General features: G+C 41.4%; 1 protein-coding gene across 1 annotated transcript in view; it reads right to left on the bottom strand.

The window, feature by feature from the left end:
- Window positions 1–20: 20 nt before the first annotated feature.
- The window catches only part of Tpst (tyrosylprotein sulfotransferase), a 20630-nt gene continuing 2254 nt past the window's right edge, over window positions 21–18396 (bottom strand). Inside the window, exons 2-7 of the mRNA XM_076304069.1 lie at window positions 5480–5613; window positions 5237–5345; window positions 3656–3850; window positions 3024–3277; window positions 1887–2084; window positions 21–402 (exon numbers count right to left, since the gene is read on the bottom strand). Of these exons, the coding sequence (XP_076160184.1) occupies window positions 294–402; window positions 1887–2084; window positions 3024–3277; window positions 3656–3850; window positions 5237–5345; window positions 5480–5613 (999 nt within the window). The 3' untranslated portion in view covers window positions 21–293. The remainder of the gene's footprint in view (window positions 403–1886; window positions 2085–3023; window positions 3278–3655; window positions 3851–5236; window positions 5346–5479; window positions 5614–18396) is intronic.

Below are 18396 nucleotides of genomic sequence, written 5' to 3'. Positions count from 1 at the left end.
ACGCAGAGTGAACGCGCAAATGACGTGTACACGGTTTTTATCGAGGAGTGATTGGAGAGAGAGAGGTAAATCTTAAACTACGAAGGATCATCGTGTCCCTGTTTTACGCAAGGTCACGGTTTGCTGCTCCACGAAATGCTCCCGAGGATAGTCCAGCGACGAATAGTGGATTACGTTCGCATTGAGCGCTCGTCGGATGGTATTCCGTTACCAGTGATCCGAGAGCGTCGTTAGACGCGACAGAAATTGTACAGGTTCAAGGTCAGCGAGCCTAGGGTACCGTGTAACCGTGGTCACGCGTTTGGGGTGTTGGTCGCCTCGTCCTCTTTGCTCAGCTCTATCAGCTTCTCCAGTGAGAACTGACGCGCCCTGGCCGCCCATACCTCACCGTTCGCTAGCACCCTGAAAGTAGATCGTCGAGACTTTAAACGAGGAGGTGTCTATTATTGGCTGTTTCGTTCCGGTGAGGTAAATTGGTCTTAATTGTTGGCAAAGGTGGAAGTTATCGAGGAGTTACTCGAGATGGAAAGGTGATAAATATTACAATGTACTATTCTCGTTTGGAAAGAATGCCGATGAGGGTTTGGGAATTCTTTTCTGGAGAGAGTTACCAGATCTGGGTGACTTTATTGGTGTCTATTTTCGTCTGTTTCGTTCTGGTGAGGTAAATTGGTCTTAATTGTTGGCAAAGGTGGAAGTTATCGAGGAGTAACACAAGGTAGAAAAGTGATAAATATTACAGTGTACTGTTCTCGTTTGGAAAGAATGCCGATGAGGGTTTGCGAATTTTTTGTAGAGAAAAAGGCACCAGGCATAGATGACTCTTCTCTTAGCAGGCACTTTAGCTTACTGAAAAAATAGCACGAAGATAGTCTTTATAGTATCTAGATAGTATCAGCGTACTGTTCGTGCCTGAGAAAAATACCAATGATCTAACCCAAACCTAAACCAGACCTTTCTATTATCAGGCACCGTAGTTTACTTAAAAAATAGCACAAAGATAATTTAAATAGTATCTAGATAGTATCAGAGTACTGTTCGCGCTTGAGAAGAATACCGATGAGGCCTAGTAAATACTAGTATTTCTTTAGCAGAAAATCACCAAACTTTGAAACACCGGTGACTTTCTGCTGAAGAAATATTTACTGGACCCATAAGCATTCTTCTCAAACGCGAACAGTACTCTTTAATACTATCTTCGTGTCATAAATAAACTAAGTTTAATTTATTAGAGTAAGACGTCTATAAGAAAAAAGAGCTTCTGGATTTCATGACACTCTTCGAAAGTGTTACCAGACCCCATCGGCAATCTTCTCGGGCGCGTATTATACATTTCGAAAACTGATACAAAAAATAAGTCCAAGGGCAAAGAACGTTACTTAACATCACAGATAAACGTGCAAAATACGAACTAGCAAATTGACAAATTATTATATTGAAAAAAATGCAAATTTATTGGTTAATTCGATTCGTGGGCGGGATAGTACTATAGTAGATTTATCACTATTTTCGTGTCACAAATAAACTAAGTTTATTTATTAGAGTAAGACGTCTATAGGAAAAAAGACTTTCTGGATTTGATAACACTCTTCGTTAGTGTTACCAGACCCCATCGGCAATCTTCTCAGACGCGGATTATACATTTCGAAAACTGATACAAAAAATAAGTCCAAAGGCAAAGAACGTTACTTAACATCACAGATAAACGTGCAAAATACTAACTAACAAATTGACAAATTATTATATCGAAAAGAATGCAATTTTGCTAATTAATTCGATTCGTGGACGTGATAGACGTGCCCGAGATCTCGAGAATGTTCAGCCGTTAGAAATTCACCGGAAGACGTATTAATGAAACGTTACCCGATCATCTAGTAGCCACGTACCGTCTCGTGTTTTCGCTAACCAGTCGGTCCGGCGCTCCGTAGATCGGCGGATTAGCATAAGGATCATAGCCGAGCACAGAAAGCATCGGCGCGATGTCAGGCATCTCTCTGACCACGTCGTCCGGAATGTGGCCAACCCACTTGGTCAGTGCCTCCAGGTTAACCGGCTTTATGATCTGGTCCGACGACCTCTCGACCCTGCGATTCCAAAAATACAAGAGAATTCTCAGCCGTTGAATCATTGGGACAGTCATTAGAAAATACGACACCTCGTTCTTTTACACAACGAAAAGAAACTAGTCAAAAACTCGTCCAATGTAACGCTACGCCACGACGATAGTTTCTTTTCGAGCGTGGAGGAGATTCGAAGGTTGTTTCAAGGTTCTTCTTCAAGGTCGATTCTTTAAAAAATTTTTCAAAAGCGGTGAAATTCTAAGAAGAGAACTATTAAGGTAACTAAGCTCTGCAACTGATATTATTTTTAACTATTTCGCTGTTGAACTTGACCGACCTTGAATGATCTTAAATCGTAAGGGTAGAGGAGATTCGAAGGTCGTTTTGAGGTTCTTCTTCAAGGTCGATTCTTTAAAAAATTTTTCAAAAGCGATGAAATTCTAAGAAGAGAACTATCAAGGTAACTAAGCTTCGAAATTGATATCTTTTTAACTATCTCGCTGTTGAACTTGACCGACCTTGAATCGTAAACGTAGAGGAGATTAGAAGATCGTTTTGAGGTTCTTCTTCAAGGTAGATCCTTTAAAAGATCTTTCAAAAGCGGCGAAATTCTAAGAAGAGAACTATCAAGGTAACTAAGCTCCGAAACTGATATTTTTTTCACTCATTTGAACTCGACCGACCTTGATCGACCTTGAATCCCAAAAAGTTGGAACTCGTCGATGTTTCAAGGTATACAAGGTGCAAAGGTCACGAGTCCAATGTATCGATACGTAAATATCTCCAATACATTGGCAAACGGTTGCGTTCATCAAGGTACGAGTTACGTAACAAATGGTGGACGAAACGTAAAAAATGCAAAGGACATCGCAGTGAATGGTATCGGCGAGTGCAACAGCTTGGCGATAGTGGGTCGCCGCGTAACTCGAATTTCTAACTTTTCATCGTCGTTTGCTTTCTTACTTGCTAAGTGGGACGCCGCCTGGTTTGTTAATGAATTCCTCGTGATGCATGACAGACTCGTTCCACGGTACGTCCAGAAAGTTCAAGATCTTCTTCATCCATTGACGGGGGTGCAGGACCAGCTGCTCGTAAGGGACCATCAGACACTTGTCCGATCCGATCTCCTTGCACTGTCCGTACATTATGGATATCGCGTGGTTCCATTTGATTAGCGATTGCCGATAAGACGATAGGTCGAAACCCGTTATGGTTACCTGAAAGACGGGTCCTTATTACCGTGTGTCTCGATCCACCGGCCATTGTCTCGGATAACAATTTCTTCATCGATCGCGAGACCGTTGGCCAGGTAAGTACGTTCAATTGCAAAATCGAACGGTTACAGAGGAAAGTGATCGTTCGATTTGCATTAATTTAAACCAGTCTCGCGTTTTTCTCCCGTTCCGTACGCCGTAGATACGTAAATTTTCAAGCTCCGCTCGTAACTTCTTTTCTTTGTTCTTTTTTTTTGTCTTTTTTCGTTCTCGTTTTCGTTTTCGTCGCGTTTTAATATTCGCGAACGAAGTGGGATAAATTTGCATGCATCGAGCGACGACGGTGACAGACACGCCGCTCGAAACATCGATCGGCCATACCTTTCGAGAGATAATGGAATGCACGGTGGCACGGCCGTCGCGGATCATGAAGATAAACTTGGCATTTGGAAAGAGATCGAGAATGTACGAGCCCATCTTGAGAGTGAGGGGATCCTTGTTGCACAACCTCGGCGCTGGTTCCGCGTGCCGCGCGATGATCTCCAGGCAGAAGGCCGCTATCGCGCTGTCCATCACCTGGGGCAAATCGTTCATTCCTTGATTAGTATCGGCAATTTTCCAAATTGGATCGTCGTCTAGCGAAATTCTCGTGGAAACGATCGGATACTAATTGTCGATCGATATCTTCGCTAGCGAGACCGTCGTCGACTGCTGAAACCGAATGAAGTTTAGGTACAGTTGGTCCCTGAAACGAAACTAGATAAGTCTGGTACTGGAACGACGTTATCATTGTTCACCAACGACGATGGAACATCAATTTTTTGAATTGAACGATGCCAAGATGAAGAATTTAGTAACACACGCGTGTACTGTTCGCAAGTCGAAAGAATGCATCCAGTGGTTAATCAATAGTATTCATTGGAACTTCGAATTATCACTTTCTTCAAAGTTTTCGAATAACGTAAAATGCAAGGGTGCGAAGAATTTATCAACACACGCGTGTACTGTTCGCAAGTCGAAAGAATGCATCCACTGGTTACATCTTTAGGAAATCGAGTACTCGCTTCTTTCGAAATTCTTGCTTCGTTTCAAAAGTTCGAAAAGTCGGTCAATATTCACATGTACTGTTCGCATATCGAAAGTACGCATTCGAAGGTTAACCGACCGTGTTTATAGAGACGCTTTCACGTATTCGAGATTACTCGATCCTTTCGAAATTCTTGCTTCGTTTCAAAAGTTCGAAAAGTTGGCCAATACTCGCATGTACTGTTCCCATATCGAAACTACGCATTCGAAGGTTAACCGACCATATTCACAGAGACACTTTCACGGATTCGAGATCACTCGAGACATTGAGTATTCGCTTCTTTCGAAATTCTTCCTTCGTTTCGAATGAAATAAAATATTGGGTTGTTCGGAAAGTCATTTCGTTTTTTGTTTGTGAAAATAAAACACGATTTTTTTTAAAGTGTATAAACATTTCATTAAATCATATACTCTACATTTTGGAGAACGAAATGATTTTCCGAACAACCCGATAAAATACAAATGTTCGAAAAATCGGTCAACACTCGCATGTACTGTTCGCATATCGAAAGTACGCATTCCAAGGTTAACCGACCGTATTGACAGAGACACTTTCGTGGATTCGAGATTACTCGATCCTTTCAAAATTCTTGTTTTGTTTCAAAGGTTTGAAAAGTTGGTCAATTCTCGCATGTACTGTTCGCATATCGAAAGTACGCATTCGAAGGTTAACCGACCATATTCACAGAGACACTTTTACGGATTCGAGATTACTCGATCCTTTCAAAATTCTTGTTTTGTTTCAAAGGTTTGAAAAGTTGGCCAATTCTCGCATGTACTGTTCGCATATCGAAAGTACGCATTCGAAGGTTAACCGACCATATTCACAGAGACACTTTTACAGATTCGAGCTCGCTCGGTAGATCGAGTACTCACTTCTTTCGAAATTCCCGCTTCGGAGAGTCGCAGGTTCTCCCTCTCCGATTTCAGCCAATGCATCCTCATCTGCAGAATCCTCGGTATCACTCTGGTCTCTTGACCGCACCTACGGCGAAAAACGATCGGCGATTGAGCTCTCAGGTGTTCGACGTACGGTCTTTGACGGAGGATTGATCAATGACACTCGAAGCGAATCGGATCGAGCGATAATTGGCAATTTGTCTCGTGAATGGAACTCACCTGACATCGGGATGTGCATCGAGCATGGCGCGCACCAATGTAGTGCCAGACCGTGGTACACCGCCGATGAATATTAGCGGCATATAACGATCGTACGTGTACCTCTTGTGATCGAACGGGCCCACCACGTATTTCTGCAAAACGATGTTTAATCGATCGATTTTCTTCGGGGTTACGAACAAACGATTCGTACTATTTTTCTTTTCCTTTTTTTCGAACGCAATTCGAGGAGAGTTCGAACGACGATTTTCCAAGTCTCTACCCGTGACTAGTCATCGAAAGTGTTTTTCAACACTCAATCTTCGCAGGAGAACGTAGATTACGCACTTAAGGTCAGTTCCGGCGAATGAACTTTGCCAAAGTAGGAAGCGACTCTCTAGCTTCAAGGCTGAATAGCTCATCTTCATCGTGAACTCTCCGGTTGCGTATTCACAGCTACTCGATGGATCGTTATGTTATCGATAATTAATATTGAATAAAATTTGGCCAACTTTGTAGCTCCGTAGACGTCAAAAGAGTCTCTTTCTACTTTGGCAGAGTAGGAAGTGACTCTCTAGCTTCAAGGCTGAGTAGCTCATCTTCATCGTGAACTCTCCGGTTGCGTATTCACAGCTACTCGATGGATCGTTATGTTATCGATAATTAATATTGAATAAAATTTGGCCAACTTTGTAGCTCCGTAGACGTCAAAAGAGTCTCTTTCTACATTGGTAAGTTCACTAGACACGGGGTAAAAGGTTTTGCTCGCTCAAGGTCGTTTCACCGATTGGGAATCACGCCAGACTGAATTCTCACTTTGACGCCAAGCCTTGTCTATCCATTTCAGAGGCAGTGAACGTATGTTTGCAAATATGGCGATGGAGATGGGGGAAGAGATGAAAGAGAGCGACGGAAAGTCAAATTCTCCGGTGGGAGTAGACGTTTCGTAACACCGATCAATCCTTTCAGCTGGGAATCTCTTCCTCCGTTTCCTCTCGGATTGGTCTACCGAACTTCCCAAACATTATCCTACAAAATAGTGGATTTAATACCTCTACGATTAATGGTGAAGTTCTACAGTCGACGAATCGAAAGTTGACTCGTCGGGATTAGGAAACGTTCACTCTCGATGAATTCAAATGTTTGTTCTGAAAAATAGTGGTACGGGAATACCAACGATAGTAAAATGAAGCTTCATCGTTTGTGAATCAAACGTTGAATCCTCGATATTAGGAAACGTTGGTACTCGACGTATTCAAATGTTTGTTCTAAAAAATAGTGGCCTGGGAATATCAACGATAGTAAAATTAAGCTCTACTGTTCGTGAATCAAAAGTTGACCCCTCGATATAAGGAAACGTTGGTTCTCGACAAATTCAAACGTTTGTCACAGAAAGTAGTAGCTTTGGTGTATCTACTATTGATGATAAAATTAAGTTTCAAAATTAAGTTCTCTCCGTAGAAATACAGAACTTAATACACTTACTATCAATAGTAAAATTGTTCTACTCTTCAAGAATCAAAAATTGACTCCTCGATATAAGGAAACGTTGGTTCTCGACAAATTCAAACGTTTGTCACAGAAAATAGTATCCTTGGTGTACGTACTATCGACAATTAAATTAAGTCAGAAACTTAATAGTAGTTTTACTTTTCAAAAATTAAAAGTTGACTCCTCGATATAAGGAAACGTTGGTTCTCGACAAATTCAAACGTTTGTCACAGAAAATAGTATCCTTAGTGTACCTACTATCGACGATAAAATTAAGTTTCTAAATTAAGTTAGAAATTTAATAGTACTTCTACTTTTCAAGAATCAAAAGTTGACTCCTCGATATAAGGAAACGTTGGTTCTCGACAAATTCAAATATTTGTCACAGAAAATAGTATCCTTAGTGTACCTCCTATCGACGATAAAATTAAGTTTCTAAATTAAGTCTGAAACTTAATAGTACTTCTACTCTTCAAGAATCAAAAGTTGACTCCTCGATATAAGGAAACGTTGGTTCTCGACAAATTCAAACGTTTGTCACAGATAATAGTATCTTTGGTGTACCTCCTATCGACGATAAAATTAAGTTTCTAAATTAAGTCTGAAACTTAATAGTACTTCTACTCTTCAAGAATCAAAAGTTGACTCCTCGATATAAGGAAACGTTGGCTCTCGAAAAATTCAAACGTTTGTCACAGATAATAGTATCTTTGGTGTACCTGCTATCGATGATAAAATTAACTTTCTAAATTAAGTTAGAAACTTAATAATACTTCTACTCTTCAAGAATAAAAAATTGACTCCTCGATATAAGGAAACGTTAATTCTCTACAAATTCAAACGTCTGTCACAGAAAATACTATCCTTGGTGTACCATCGACGATAAAATTAACTTTCTAAATTAAGTATCCTCCGTAGAAACACAAAACCTGATCCACCCACCATCGATAATAAAATTAAATTCCACCCTTCGAGGATCAAAACTTGTCTCGTGGACGCTCCAAAAAAAAAAACGTCAAATTCCCCGCAAAATCGAGTAAACTACCTATCGCGTATTACGTACAACGACGAAATCCGTAACAAGTTTCTCCTCCGAGTTACCTGCTGGTTAGTAACGATGATGATTATCCGTGGAGCACTGACGAGGATCGAAAGTTTCCGGTAGCCACGTACAGGAGAGCACTTTGTCGAACGATTCTTATAAAATTATAGGCTGGCGTAACCGGCAACTTCTGCCATAGCGGCGATCTGGCTTGATTAAACTTCAATTACCAAGAAGTTTCTGTCCGCTCTATAATATCGCCTAACGAACGAACTCATCGGAAATATAATACTTGGCGAAGTCGAAGGGGTCGGATCGATAAGCTTTTTCGGACTTTGTACATCGAGATCCGAGGCGTTCCTTTCGATGATTCGATCGAAGATAAGTTTAAACAACTTCCGAGCAATTACGAAGTTCTGCACCCCGACGCTCGCAGAGGTTTCTCAGCCCTCGACTTTCTTTTCCCATTTAGCTACCCCCTTTTCGTGTTTTCGCAGATCGATTTACTTAACGTTAGAACGACGTAGTTGTCGTCTTCGAAAACGCTCCAAGACCTGCCGCCTCCTCTAGTTTCTTTTTATCTCCCTCGACTCGAGGAATATTTATTTTCTATTATTGTCGATGGAGAAACTGGCGAATGAAACGAGACTCGAAGACGAATAACAGAGAAGGTTTCGCTCGTGGTATCGCGCGACGAAAAACGAGGGACAATTTTCATCAGTGAAGATTTAATAAGAGTTTCATTTTACGATTGGCGTCGAAATCAAGATCGTTGCAATTTTCTTTCCAAGTATTCCAATCTCGGTTAATACTTTTAATAGAATCTCTTCTCTGGAATAATGTAGATATTTGTACACGAATTTATCTAAATGTATATTAATCAAGAGAGACAATGTTCTATCGTCGATAGGTTTGGGAAGAGAGGTTCGCGATTACAAAGAGAAAGAAAACTTCGAATATGGTATCGTGTAATTGTACACTTATTTCCACTCGGTGTGTTTCCATCGTGAAGTAATATTATATATCCGTTAATTAACACCGAAGCGCGGTGAAACGAAACGAGGTCGAAAGGTTGAAAAAGTTGTTCGATACGAAATGGAAAATCTCGATTACACGGAGGGATATTAACCGATCCCTACCGAATGTTTCAATTAATCGCGAATTATTGTAAGGTGGGATAATATTCGTCGAGGCGCGCGGTCTCGTTAGAGTAAATATTACATCGACGAACATTACCGTTCGAGCCACCGTTACATTTTACAGGATTATTAATACGAACGATCGTGGCGTAACACCGTGGCGGGATAAATTTTCCACCGTTTATAATTTTCACGAATAAACGTTCGATTCGCCGTCGTTGTCCCTGCCGTTTGAAGTTAATCGAATTCGATCTCGAGGAAGAGCGAAAAAGATTTCTCCCGCGCGAAATTGCGCGTACAGGGATGGAAGAAAAAAAAAGAAAAAAGAAAAATATAGAAGAAAATACGTCTCGTAATTAGCATCTTTTTACTCGAAAAATAATGTACACCTCCTCGTGTCTAGAGTTCGTTTTTGTTTCTTTGTGCTCTTGTTCCGGGGGAACGAATAAACCGGCGCTTGAAATTCCACCCTCCGCGATTTACGCTCGGCTTCTGGAGAATTCTGATAGAAAAAAACCACGGCTAATTAACGTACTAATTAACGGGTTGTGTCGCTTTCGCTTATTGTACGCGCGATCGTGTCTTCGCGGCGAATAAAATTAATTAATCGCGGTTTAAGCGGGACTCGGCACGCGGTGTTCGGAAATTCGAGCCCGAACAACAATTTCGGAACAACGTTGCGCTTTTCCGGGCGAGGGGGCGATGGAAAATGCATTTTGCCAGTGGCACATTTTTTCCCGCGGCCACCACCACGAGTTTCCTCGTTCCTTTAATTTTTAACCGTGGGGTGGACCATGCCGCGTCGTACGCGATAAAATTTAGCGATGAGCGGTTTAATTAGCGCCGCGATTAAAATTGCAACGACATGCAAATGAACAATCGCCGGGGGGGAGAATCGATGTTTACGATGCGCACCGCCGATAGCGGATTTACCTTACGGTAAATAAATAGGAAAAGAAACAATAGGTTGCCCGGTAAGTTTTTGATACAATAAGTTATCGTTCGATAATGTTTGATGAACACTGTTTGACGAACTTGTGTGCAAAGTTTTACGTTGGTATATCGACTCGTTCGTATATTTACAGTCGTCGAAGTCGAAGTGTTATAGTATTTTTTGTTTCTATTGGGTGTACGGAAAGTTATTTCGTTTTTTTTTGGTGGAAATGAAACACGATTTTTTTAGAGTGTATAAATATTACATTAAATTATGTATTGTTCATTTTTGAAAACGAAATTACTTTCTGGACAACCCAATACAATAGAGAAAACGACAATATTTGTTGAGCAAGCTGGTAGATATTTTTTAAATTTCTTCTAAAATTTCTTCCCAAGCTTGAATTTAAAAACACACGAGCTATCCTAGGTATTTTAATTTATAAAACGAAATTAAATATGTATAAAGTCGTAAGATTTCCTAGAAAGAACGTTGACGAATGATATAAACGCACCAATAAGTCAAAGTGTCATAGTATTTTTTTACAATAGAAAAAACGACGAACCTTGTTGAACAACCGAGTAGACATTTTCTAAATTTCTTTCAAAATTTGTTCCCAAGCTTGCCTTTCAAACACATGAGCTATCCTAGGTATTTTAATTTATAAAACGAAATTCAATATGTACAAAATCGTAAGATTTTATAGAGAGAACGTCGACGAACGATATAAGTGCACAATTACATAATCTACTTTCGGGTGAAAATAATTTTCCAGAATGTATTTCCCTGGAAAATTGACTCGTTGAAATATCAATATCAAAAACATCGATTGTTTCTTCCTTTTGGATGAATCGTCAATTTCAAGGAAACGTACGAGTAAGCTTCTATATAAGTACAATTCCATAATCTACTCCCCGGTGAAAATAATTTTCCAGAGTGTATTTCCCTGGAAAATTGACTCGTTGAAATATCAACATCAAAAACATCGATTGTTTCTTCCTTTCAGATAAATCGTCAATCATGAGTAAGCTTCCATATAAGTACAATATAAGTACAATTCCATAACCTACTCCCCAGTAAAAATAATTTTCCAGCGTGTATTTCCTTGGAAAATAGTTTCCAAACTAGTCGAAACATCAACGTCGAAGCATCGATTGTTTCCTCCTTCCGCCTAAATCGCGAGCCTGGTGGAAGCGTGCGAGTTCCATAATTTCAACGAAGAACTTAACTTTCGAGAAATCACCCGTACGCGAGCTCGCGCCGGTGAACGCGAATAAATTAAATCCAAAGCGACGACACGGGGCTGTACGCGCGAAACGTCGAGCAAACGTTTCGCAGTGGATCGGGACAGGTTAAGCCGGATGTCTCGCCATCAGGATCTCCCGGCTCCCGTGAAATAAGCCCTCGTTTTCAAGAATAAAAGCGCGTTGTGGACCAGAAGAAGAAACGGGGCGCGGGGTGCGGGGTGGAACTCGGTCGGAGGACGTCGTCGCTTCGCGCGTTTTACGGTTTTTCGCGCGGACATAGTCGTCGGTGGCGAAGAAGAAGGGATGAAAAAGGGCGGAGAGTGGAAAAAAAAGGAAATGCATTTCGCAATTAGCATTCCAACGTGTAACAGGGGTGGGTTCGTTGCTCGCCCTGGCGGCGAACGCCCCTCTATTCTCTTTCGCTTTTAGCCCCCGTGGCACACGGAGAAAAGTACGCGTGAAACTCAACCGACGCGATTTATGTTGCGCGGAGGGTGAGCCTGACAGAAACTCGTTTCTCTTCCGTTCGCACGTTGTAGACAGGAACCGGCAAATACAGACCCTGGCTCCACGTATTCACGCGTGTTGCCTCTTCTTGTCCCTGCGCCTCTGCCATTTGTTTCGCCCTCTCGCTCGTCGACGTGGTCGCAAGGTCGCGAAAAAATTGGAGAGAGCTCCGTGGATTTTCAGGGGACCGCGTGATTCCAGAGAATCTCGAGCCTTTTTTCGAACCGTTGGTTACTCGGTTCGCTCGCCGAGGGAAACTCGTTTGTACGAATGTAGGGACTTTCGAACTATCGAGTAGTTCGGGAGCGGTAATCACGAGCGTGTGACACTACACGTGAGCAATATTCGGGAGTGAATTCGATTGTAAGTGATTAATATTTGAACTATAGATGGATAATAGTAAATAACGTGGCTATGATAGAATTCTATAAAATGTTTCACGACTCTTGACTCCAATACTGCCTTTTCTTCTGAAAAAGGAAAGCCTTTACTTTTTACTCTCGATTCAAGATTGTCTGTGTGTGGTAATCGTGGGTGCGAGACACTCATGAGTGATCAATATTGTGAAGTGATTTATTCGATTGTAAATAATGAATATTTGGACTATAGATGGATAATAGTAAATAGCGTGGCTATGATAGAACTGTATAAAACGTTTCACGACTTTTGGCTCCAACACTGCCTTTTCTTCTGAAAAGGGAAGATCTTCTCTTTACTCTCGATTCAAGACTCTCTGTGTGGAGTAATCGTGGGTGTGAGACACTCATGAGTTATCAATATTGTGGAGTGATTTATTTGGTTGTAAATAATTAATATTTGGACTATAGATGGATAACAGTAAATAACGTGGCTATGATAGAACTCTGGACAATGCTTTACGACTCTTGGCTCAACACTGCCTTTTCTTCTGAAAAAGAAAACCTTTTACTCTTTACTTTCGATTCAAGACTCTCTGTGTGGAGTAATCGTGGGTGTGAGACACTCATGAATGATCAATATTGTGGAGTAATTTATTCAATTGTAAATAATCTGTACTTGGATTATAGATGGATAACAGTGAATAATGTGGCCATGATAGAACTCTAGACAATGCTTTACGACTTTTGGCTTAATACTCCTTGGCTCAACACTGCTGGGCTCAACACTGCCTCTTCTTCTAAAAAAGGAAAGCCTTTATCCACTTTCTCTCATTCCCATCGCACACTTTCTTGCACCCTCTTGCTGATTTCTATTTTCTCTTTTATAACCCCCTTTCAGACACGATCCTCAACACTAGAACCACCAAAGGGATCATTTGGACTTGATTCAAACTTCTTTTTAAAATTACTCAATTATTATCGACGTCTTTGCCTACAATATTCATGGACAATTATCAAAGTAGACAACTAGAGGTATTCATAAATTAATTTGCTTTTTCCTCACCCAACTTCGAAGATATGTTGTCTGATAGAAATAGTAATACGTACATCGCGTATTTTTCTAAATCAATCCTAAAATTACGATACTGCAGTATTGTAAGATACTGTTCTACGATTTGTATAGTATTGTAAGATACTGTTCTACGATACTGCAGTATTGTAAGATACTGTTCTACGATTTGTATACTATTGTAAGATACTGTTCTACGATTTGTATACTATTGTAAGATACTGTTCTACGATTTGTATACTATTGTAAGATACTGTTCTACGATTTGTATAGTATTGTAAGATACTGTTCTACGATTTGTATAAATGGTGAATCGAGTTTTGGGATACACGTGTATTGAATAAAAGAAACGAAACAACAGCGACTAGGTAATTTTCAACGGTACGCTTTGAAAGCTCGCAAGGAAGCATCGATGAAATCGGAGTACCGAGAATATTGGAACAATGTTGGGGTAATTTTCTGTGTAATGTAACAAAGATTTAAATACAGGCGTCGCGAGTCGTTGAAAATAGTTAGAATCGTCATTGAGCAGATTGATAGAATTTATAGTACAACAGTGGCGGTGTGTTACATTTCTGGCAGACAGACAAAAGTGAAGTAGTTCGAGAATATCCGAGCTTGCGATGCAATCGCGTAGCAACTTGTGCGCAAACACGATATCGAACATAGTTCTCTCAAGGGACACATAAATGCTATTATCGAAGGAATAGTATCGCGACTGTGCGAACCACTGTTTTTTAATATCATTGAGAATCTGTAATTTTTCTTTTTGTAAGGTATATTCTTGATACATTGCTAAAATATTGCAAACACGTGTTTTAATAAATCGATTGTGTTTTATAAGTATATTTACAATTTCTTGAATTAACCATAGATGTAACCATCAATTAACTAATAATGTTAATATATACTTGGCTCCTTGGCTCATTATTATAAGATATTGAATATTTATCGTGCGTGTGCAGTTATCTTTATATCACGCGAATTATACTGTACACACGCGAGAAGATTGCATCAGATGCAATTTTCTTGCGTGCGCATTGTACATGGAAACTTTAGACTTCGGATGGGTAAAATTTCATAAGAATAACAAACTACGAACGATTCGAGAAGAAACTGTATTCGTTCGAACGTACGATACAACTTCGTTTCACAATTTGCATTAAAATTCCCAATCGAGTAAATAAAAACTATTGTCAGAACTCTGCTACGGGGACGTTAAAAAATAGCATCCTTCGTTCAGAATTGGTTACCTCAGTTTCCCATCATCACCAGCGCCACGATTGAAGAGAAACGAGGAAGGGACGAAGTTCTCTTATCGTCGAAAATGTAATATTTCTTTCGACCCTTTCATAAGGGCTCTTTATTCTTGGGTCTACTATAGCCCTTCACCTATGGAAAAATCGATAGTTAACTGTCGCGCCAGTGTTACATATTTAACGATGTCCACGATGATATTCGAACCGTAGCGTAATTAAAAAAAAATTCGATAATTTGTACTTGTTGTTCCACAGTTAAAGTTTACAAGTATTAGAGCATATTCCTTGTCTTTTGAAGAAACATTGTAAATTCATAGCCGATCGTCAGCGACCACCACGACGTTCGACGCGTTAAGAATTAACGTACTATATGCCCGATCGGTCCGAATTGGTCCCGAAATTTTCCCGATTTCGAGATCCAGCGTCAAGTGAACGGCCCCTCTCTGAGAGGAAAGAAATTAACGAGGATTTTCTGGCGGCTGAACGCTCGTTCAGCCACCCTAACCGTCCATTAAATCGAGCAGACGCGTCTTCCGCGCGCGCGTCTCATCGATCACCCCCGGAGGCGTAAAAGTCGCGGTCGTGAGAAGTTTCGCGCCGATAACCAGGATCGATTAATCGGTTACGGAAGGTCGCCCCGAAAGGCGAGAGCATGCAATTATGACGAAGCAATTGGCCGGATAAATCCGCGCCGAGATCGAATCGCGACCCATCGACCGCGAACAATTTTCTTCCTCGTTCGTTCCTTTACGCGAACACGGTGGGTTGGGGGGTGTTGGCCGGGGGCAGAGAGTGGCGGGGTGTAGGTGTAGTGACGCTGACGTATCCCTTCGCGACTAATCTCGACGAACAAAAATCCAATTTCAAAGTTTCGCCGCAGAAACGAGAAGTTTCAAGGAAATTCCAAGCCTCCTCTTGTGTACCTCGATATGAGTTCATAGCGCGCGAAGTCACGACTTTCCCTCATAAACTATGCATAGAGAGACGCGTCTGTCAAACCAGACAAGGCAACGGCTGTGGACTTTCAGACGTTCGCCGCCTTGTGGAAAATTAACATTCAAACCGAAAGTTCCCGCGTTTTCGACCGACACTTTTTCCGTTCGATTTTTCATTCGAATTTCGTTCGTGGGTTGCCCTGTCCGTGACAATTGACAGTTGTTTCAACGTTTTGCGATCGAAGTTTCCGCGATAACGATCGATAACGATGAAATGTATCGCGCGGAGAAGGAAAGATCGCTTCTGGTAGGAATCGCGCGTCCTATTGGACGAGACTGGTTCTCGTTTCTCTCACCGGTGGCGCCACGTTCTTAAAGCGTCGGTGGTCCGAGAGATGGGCACGTTCGTTGTAATTAATCGTTTTCGTAATGGCTGCTACGGTCACGCTTTAAAACTTTCACGATCCGAACTATACATCTTGCTTGAAAGTATCGCCAGGAGAAAGAAAAGTCACTTCGGTGAAAAATCGCGTATAGTATTGGACGAGAGACCAGTTAGTTCCAGTTCCTTCCGCTAGAGGCGCGTACGCTCGTGTTATGAATCATATTTATGAATTAAATTATAATCAGTGGAATTTTCTTCCGACAACGACGAACGAACATTGTTTATTCGCAACGATCCTATTCGGACGTTGTGTAATTTAGGTTGCACTCCGAAACGTTGATTGTGCAATTTAGGTTGCACGTCTCATCGAACTTATAACGAGGTGTACGTTGTTCACCCTTTGTGAGGATTCTTACGCGGTGAGATTCGTCTAAGAATATTCTCTGTATAATATTCTCGTGGTATTCGAGCTTCTTTAACGAACGTCGCGCATTGTACTCACGTTTTAGAAAAGCTTCCAGTTTAATCGGGGACGACATTCGCCGAGTTGAAACTGCCTTGACCCGTATGTGGGTCAGTGGACCGCGAACGCGTTAACCCAGGTTAACCCGATCTTTCTTTTTTCCCTCCGGAATGGCATCGCGGGGAAATCGTTCGCTTTTCTCCTCGGTTCGTTGAATTTTAAACATCTCTGCCCGCGAAAAAACGTCTCGAGCCTTTATACGGGGATTAAGAAACCCTTCCTCGTCCCCCTCACCCACCCCCCTCTGGCTATTCCGGAGGAGAGAGATTCGCGGAGGGATGCCAAAGAGGAAGTTTCTGAACCAACGATAAGGTACTTTATACGAGCTTCGTCCGGCGTCACTGAATCATAATGGAATTTTCCAACAAATAAAGCGAGCGGATAAAAACTTTCGGAAACTTAATTGTCGCCGTCGACGTTGAGGATGGTAGGACAAGGAAATAAGAAGAAAGGGAACAACTGGGAGGCAGTTAGTTCGCGCGATAAAGCCCCGTTGCTCGGCGTGGCTTTAATTGCATCTCGCCTAATTCCACCGGACCTCCATTAAAATTTTTCACGATGATTCCCGGAAATGACGCGGGACGCAACGCGGTGTCCGTTTCCTGATTCGATGATCGAGACAATAGTACGTCGAGACGTCCATTGTGGTGCTACGCGCTCTTGGGATAACAAAAATTGCTATACATGTTCGTTGAAGCTACGAAAGGTAATATTCGATAACGTTCGGGGAGGACCGGAGCATATGTGCGCAAAGGGTGTTTGAAACTCCATCGATTGTAAACATTGTTTAGATTTTATTACGCGCTCCATTGCAAGTCTAGATAGCCTGTAACGGTTCCATTAGGGATATTATTCCCCGTTGAATAGTGTGTCGGGTTTCAGTAGCAAAAGTTACACAAGAGTAAACTACCTTTTAGCCAGTGCTAAGAGTCTAGGATGTTCCAAGCCCCCGATACTCGATGGAAAGATGAGAGGTCGAGTCGAAGAATTATTCTGGGTTGGTGCCACTGATTGTGATGGAAACTAGGTTATCGTCGGGTACTATCGTTTAGAAACTACCTTCGAGACTTTGGTCTATTACACTATTGTCGAGAGATCACGGACTAGAATCTATCCTCTGGTATACACTATTACCATTGATTCAAAATCTACCATTTGACATGGAATCTTTTCGTCGAATCATCGATGCAAGCGGATTTATTCTTGGGTAATATTTGCTGTTAGAGTTCAACGCGCAATTCTATAAGTTGTAATGATAATAGTTTCTGCTGTATGTAAACACAGATGTGTCCCCAGACTCGCGGATTCCAGGAAATCGAGGCCGTACTTCGAATCAACCTAGGCATTCGTAGGACAGGGTCTTGTTGATATGAAACGAATTCCACGTAACCCCACTCCTTAGCAGAATTCGCCGACGATATCCCCGGTTTTCTTATCCCTTCCATGAACGAACCGTACCAGGTATTACCTACGTCTATGGCTGAAATCCTTCGCCGAAGTTATTTCACGACGCGACTCACAGAGTGTAACAAGTGCGCGTATAACATCTCCGTCGATCGTAAGACCAACTCTGTTTAGTCTAGACATTATCAATTATTCGTATCGGTGGATCAATCAGTTGCACTTATGGACCACGTGTGCAACACGTCATCTGCAAAGCCAACTTCGAGGGTTTCGTCTATAATCCCATTATCGAGAGATCACGAACTACAGAAGTATCTTTTCATCGAATCATCGATGTAAATCTGACAACCGAAGTCACATAGTGTAAAAAGTGTGCGTTTAATCTCGATCGTAAAACCAACTCTATTGATTCGAGGCTTTCTCGGTTATTCGAGTGGGTGGATTAATCAGCTGCTCTTATAGACCACGTGTGCAACACGTCATTTGCAAAGCCAACTTCGAGGGTTTCGTCTATAATCTCATTGTCGAGAGATCACGAACTACAGAACTATCTTTTCATCGAATCATCGATGTAAATCTACTCTTGGGTCATTTTTGTGACGTGCAATTATATCAGGAATATGACAATCAAAGTTACACAGTGT

This window comes from Ptiloglossa arizonensis, chromosome 2 (assembly GCF_051014685.1).
Source record: "Ptiloglossa arizonensis isolate GNS036 chromosome 2, iyPtiAriz1_principal, whole genome shotgun sequence".
In the NCBI taxonomy this organism is placed as follows: domain Eukaryota; kingdom Metazoa; phylum Arthropoda; class Insecta; order Hymenoptera; family Colletidae; genus Ptiloglossa; species Ptiloglossa arizonensis.
This window is presented reverse-complemented; position numbering and strand designations above follow the sequence as displayed.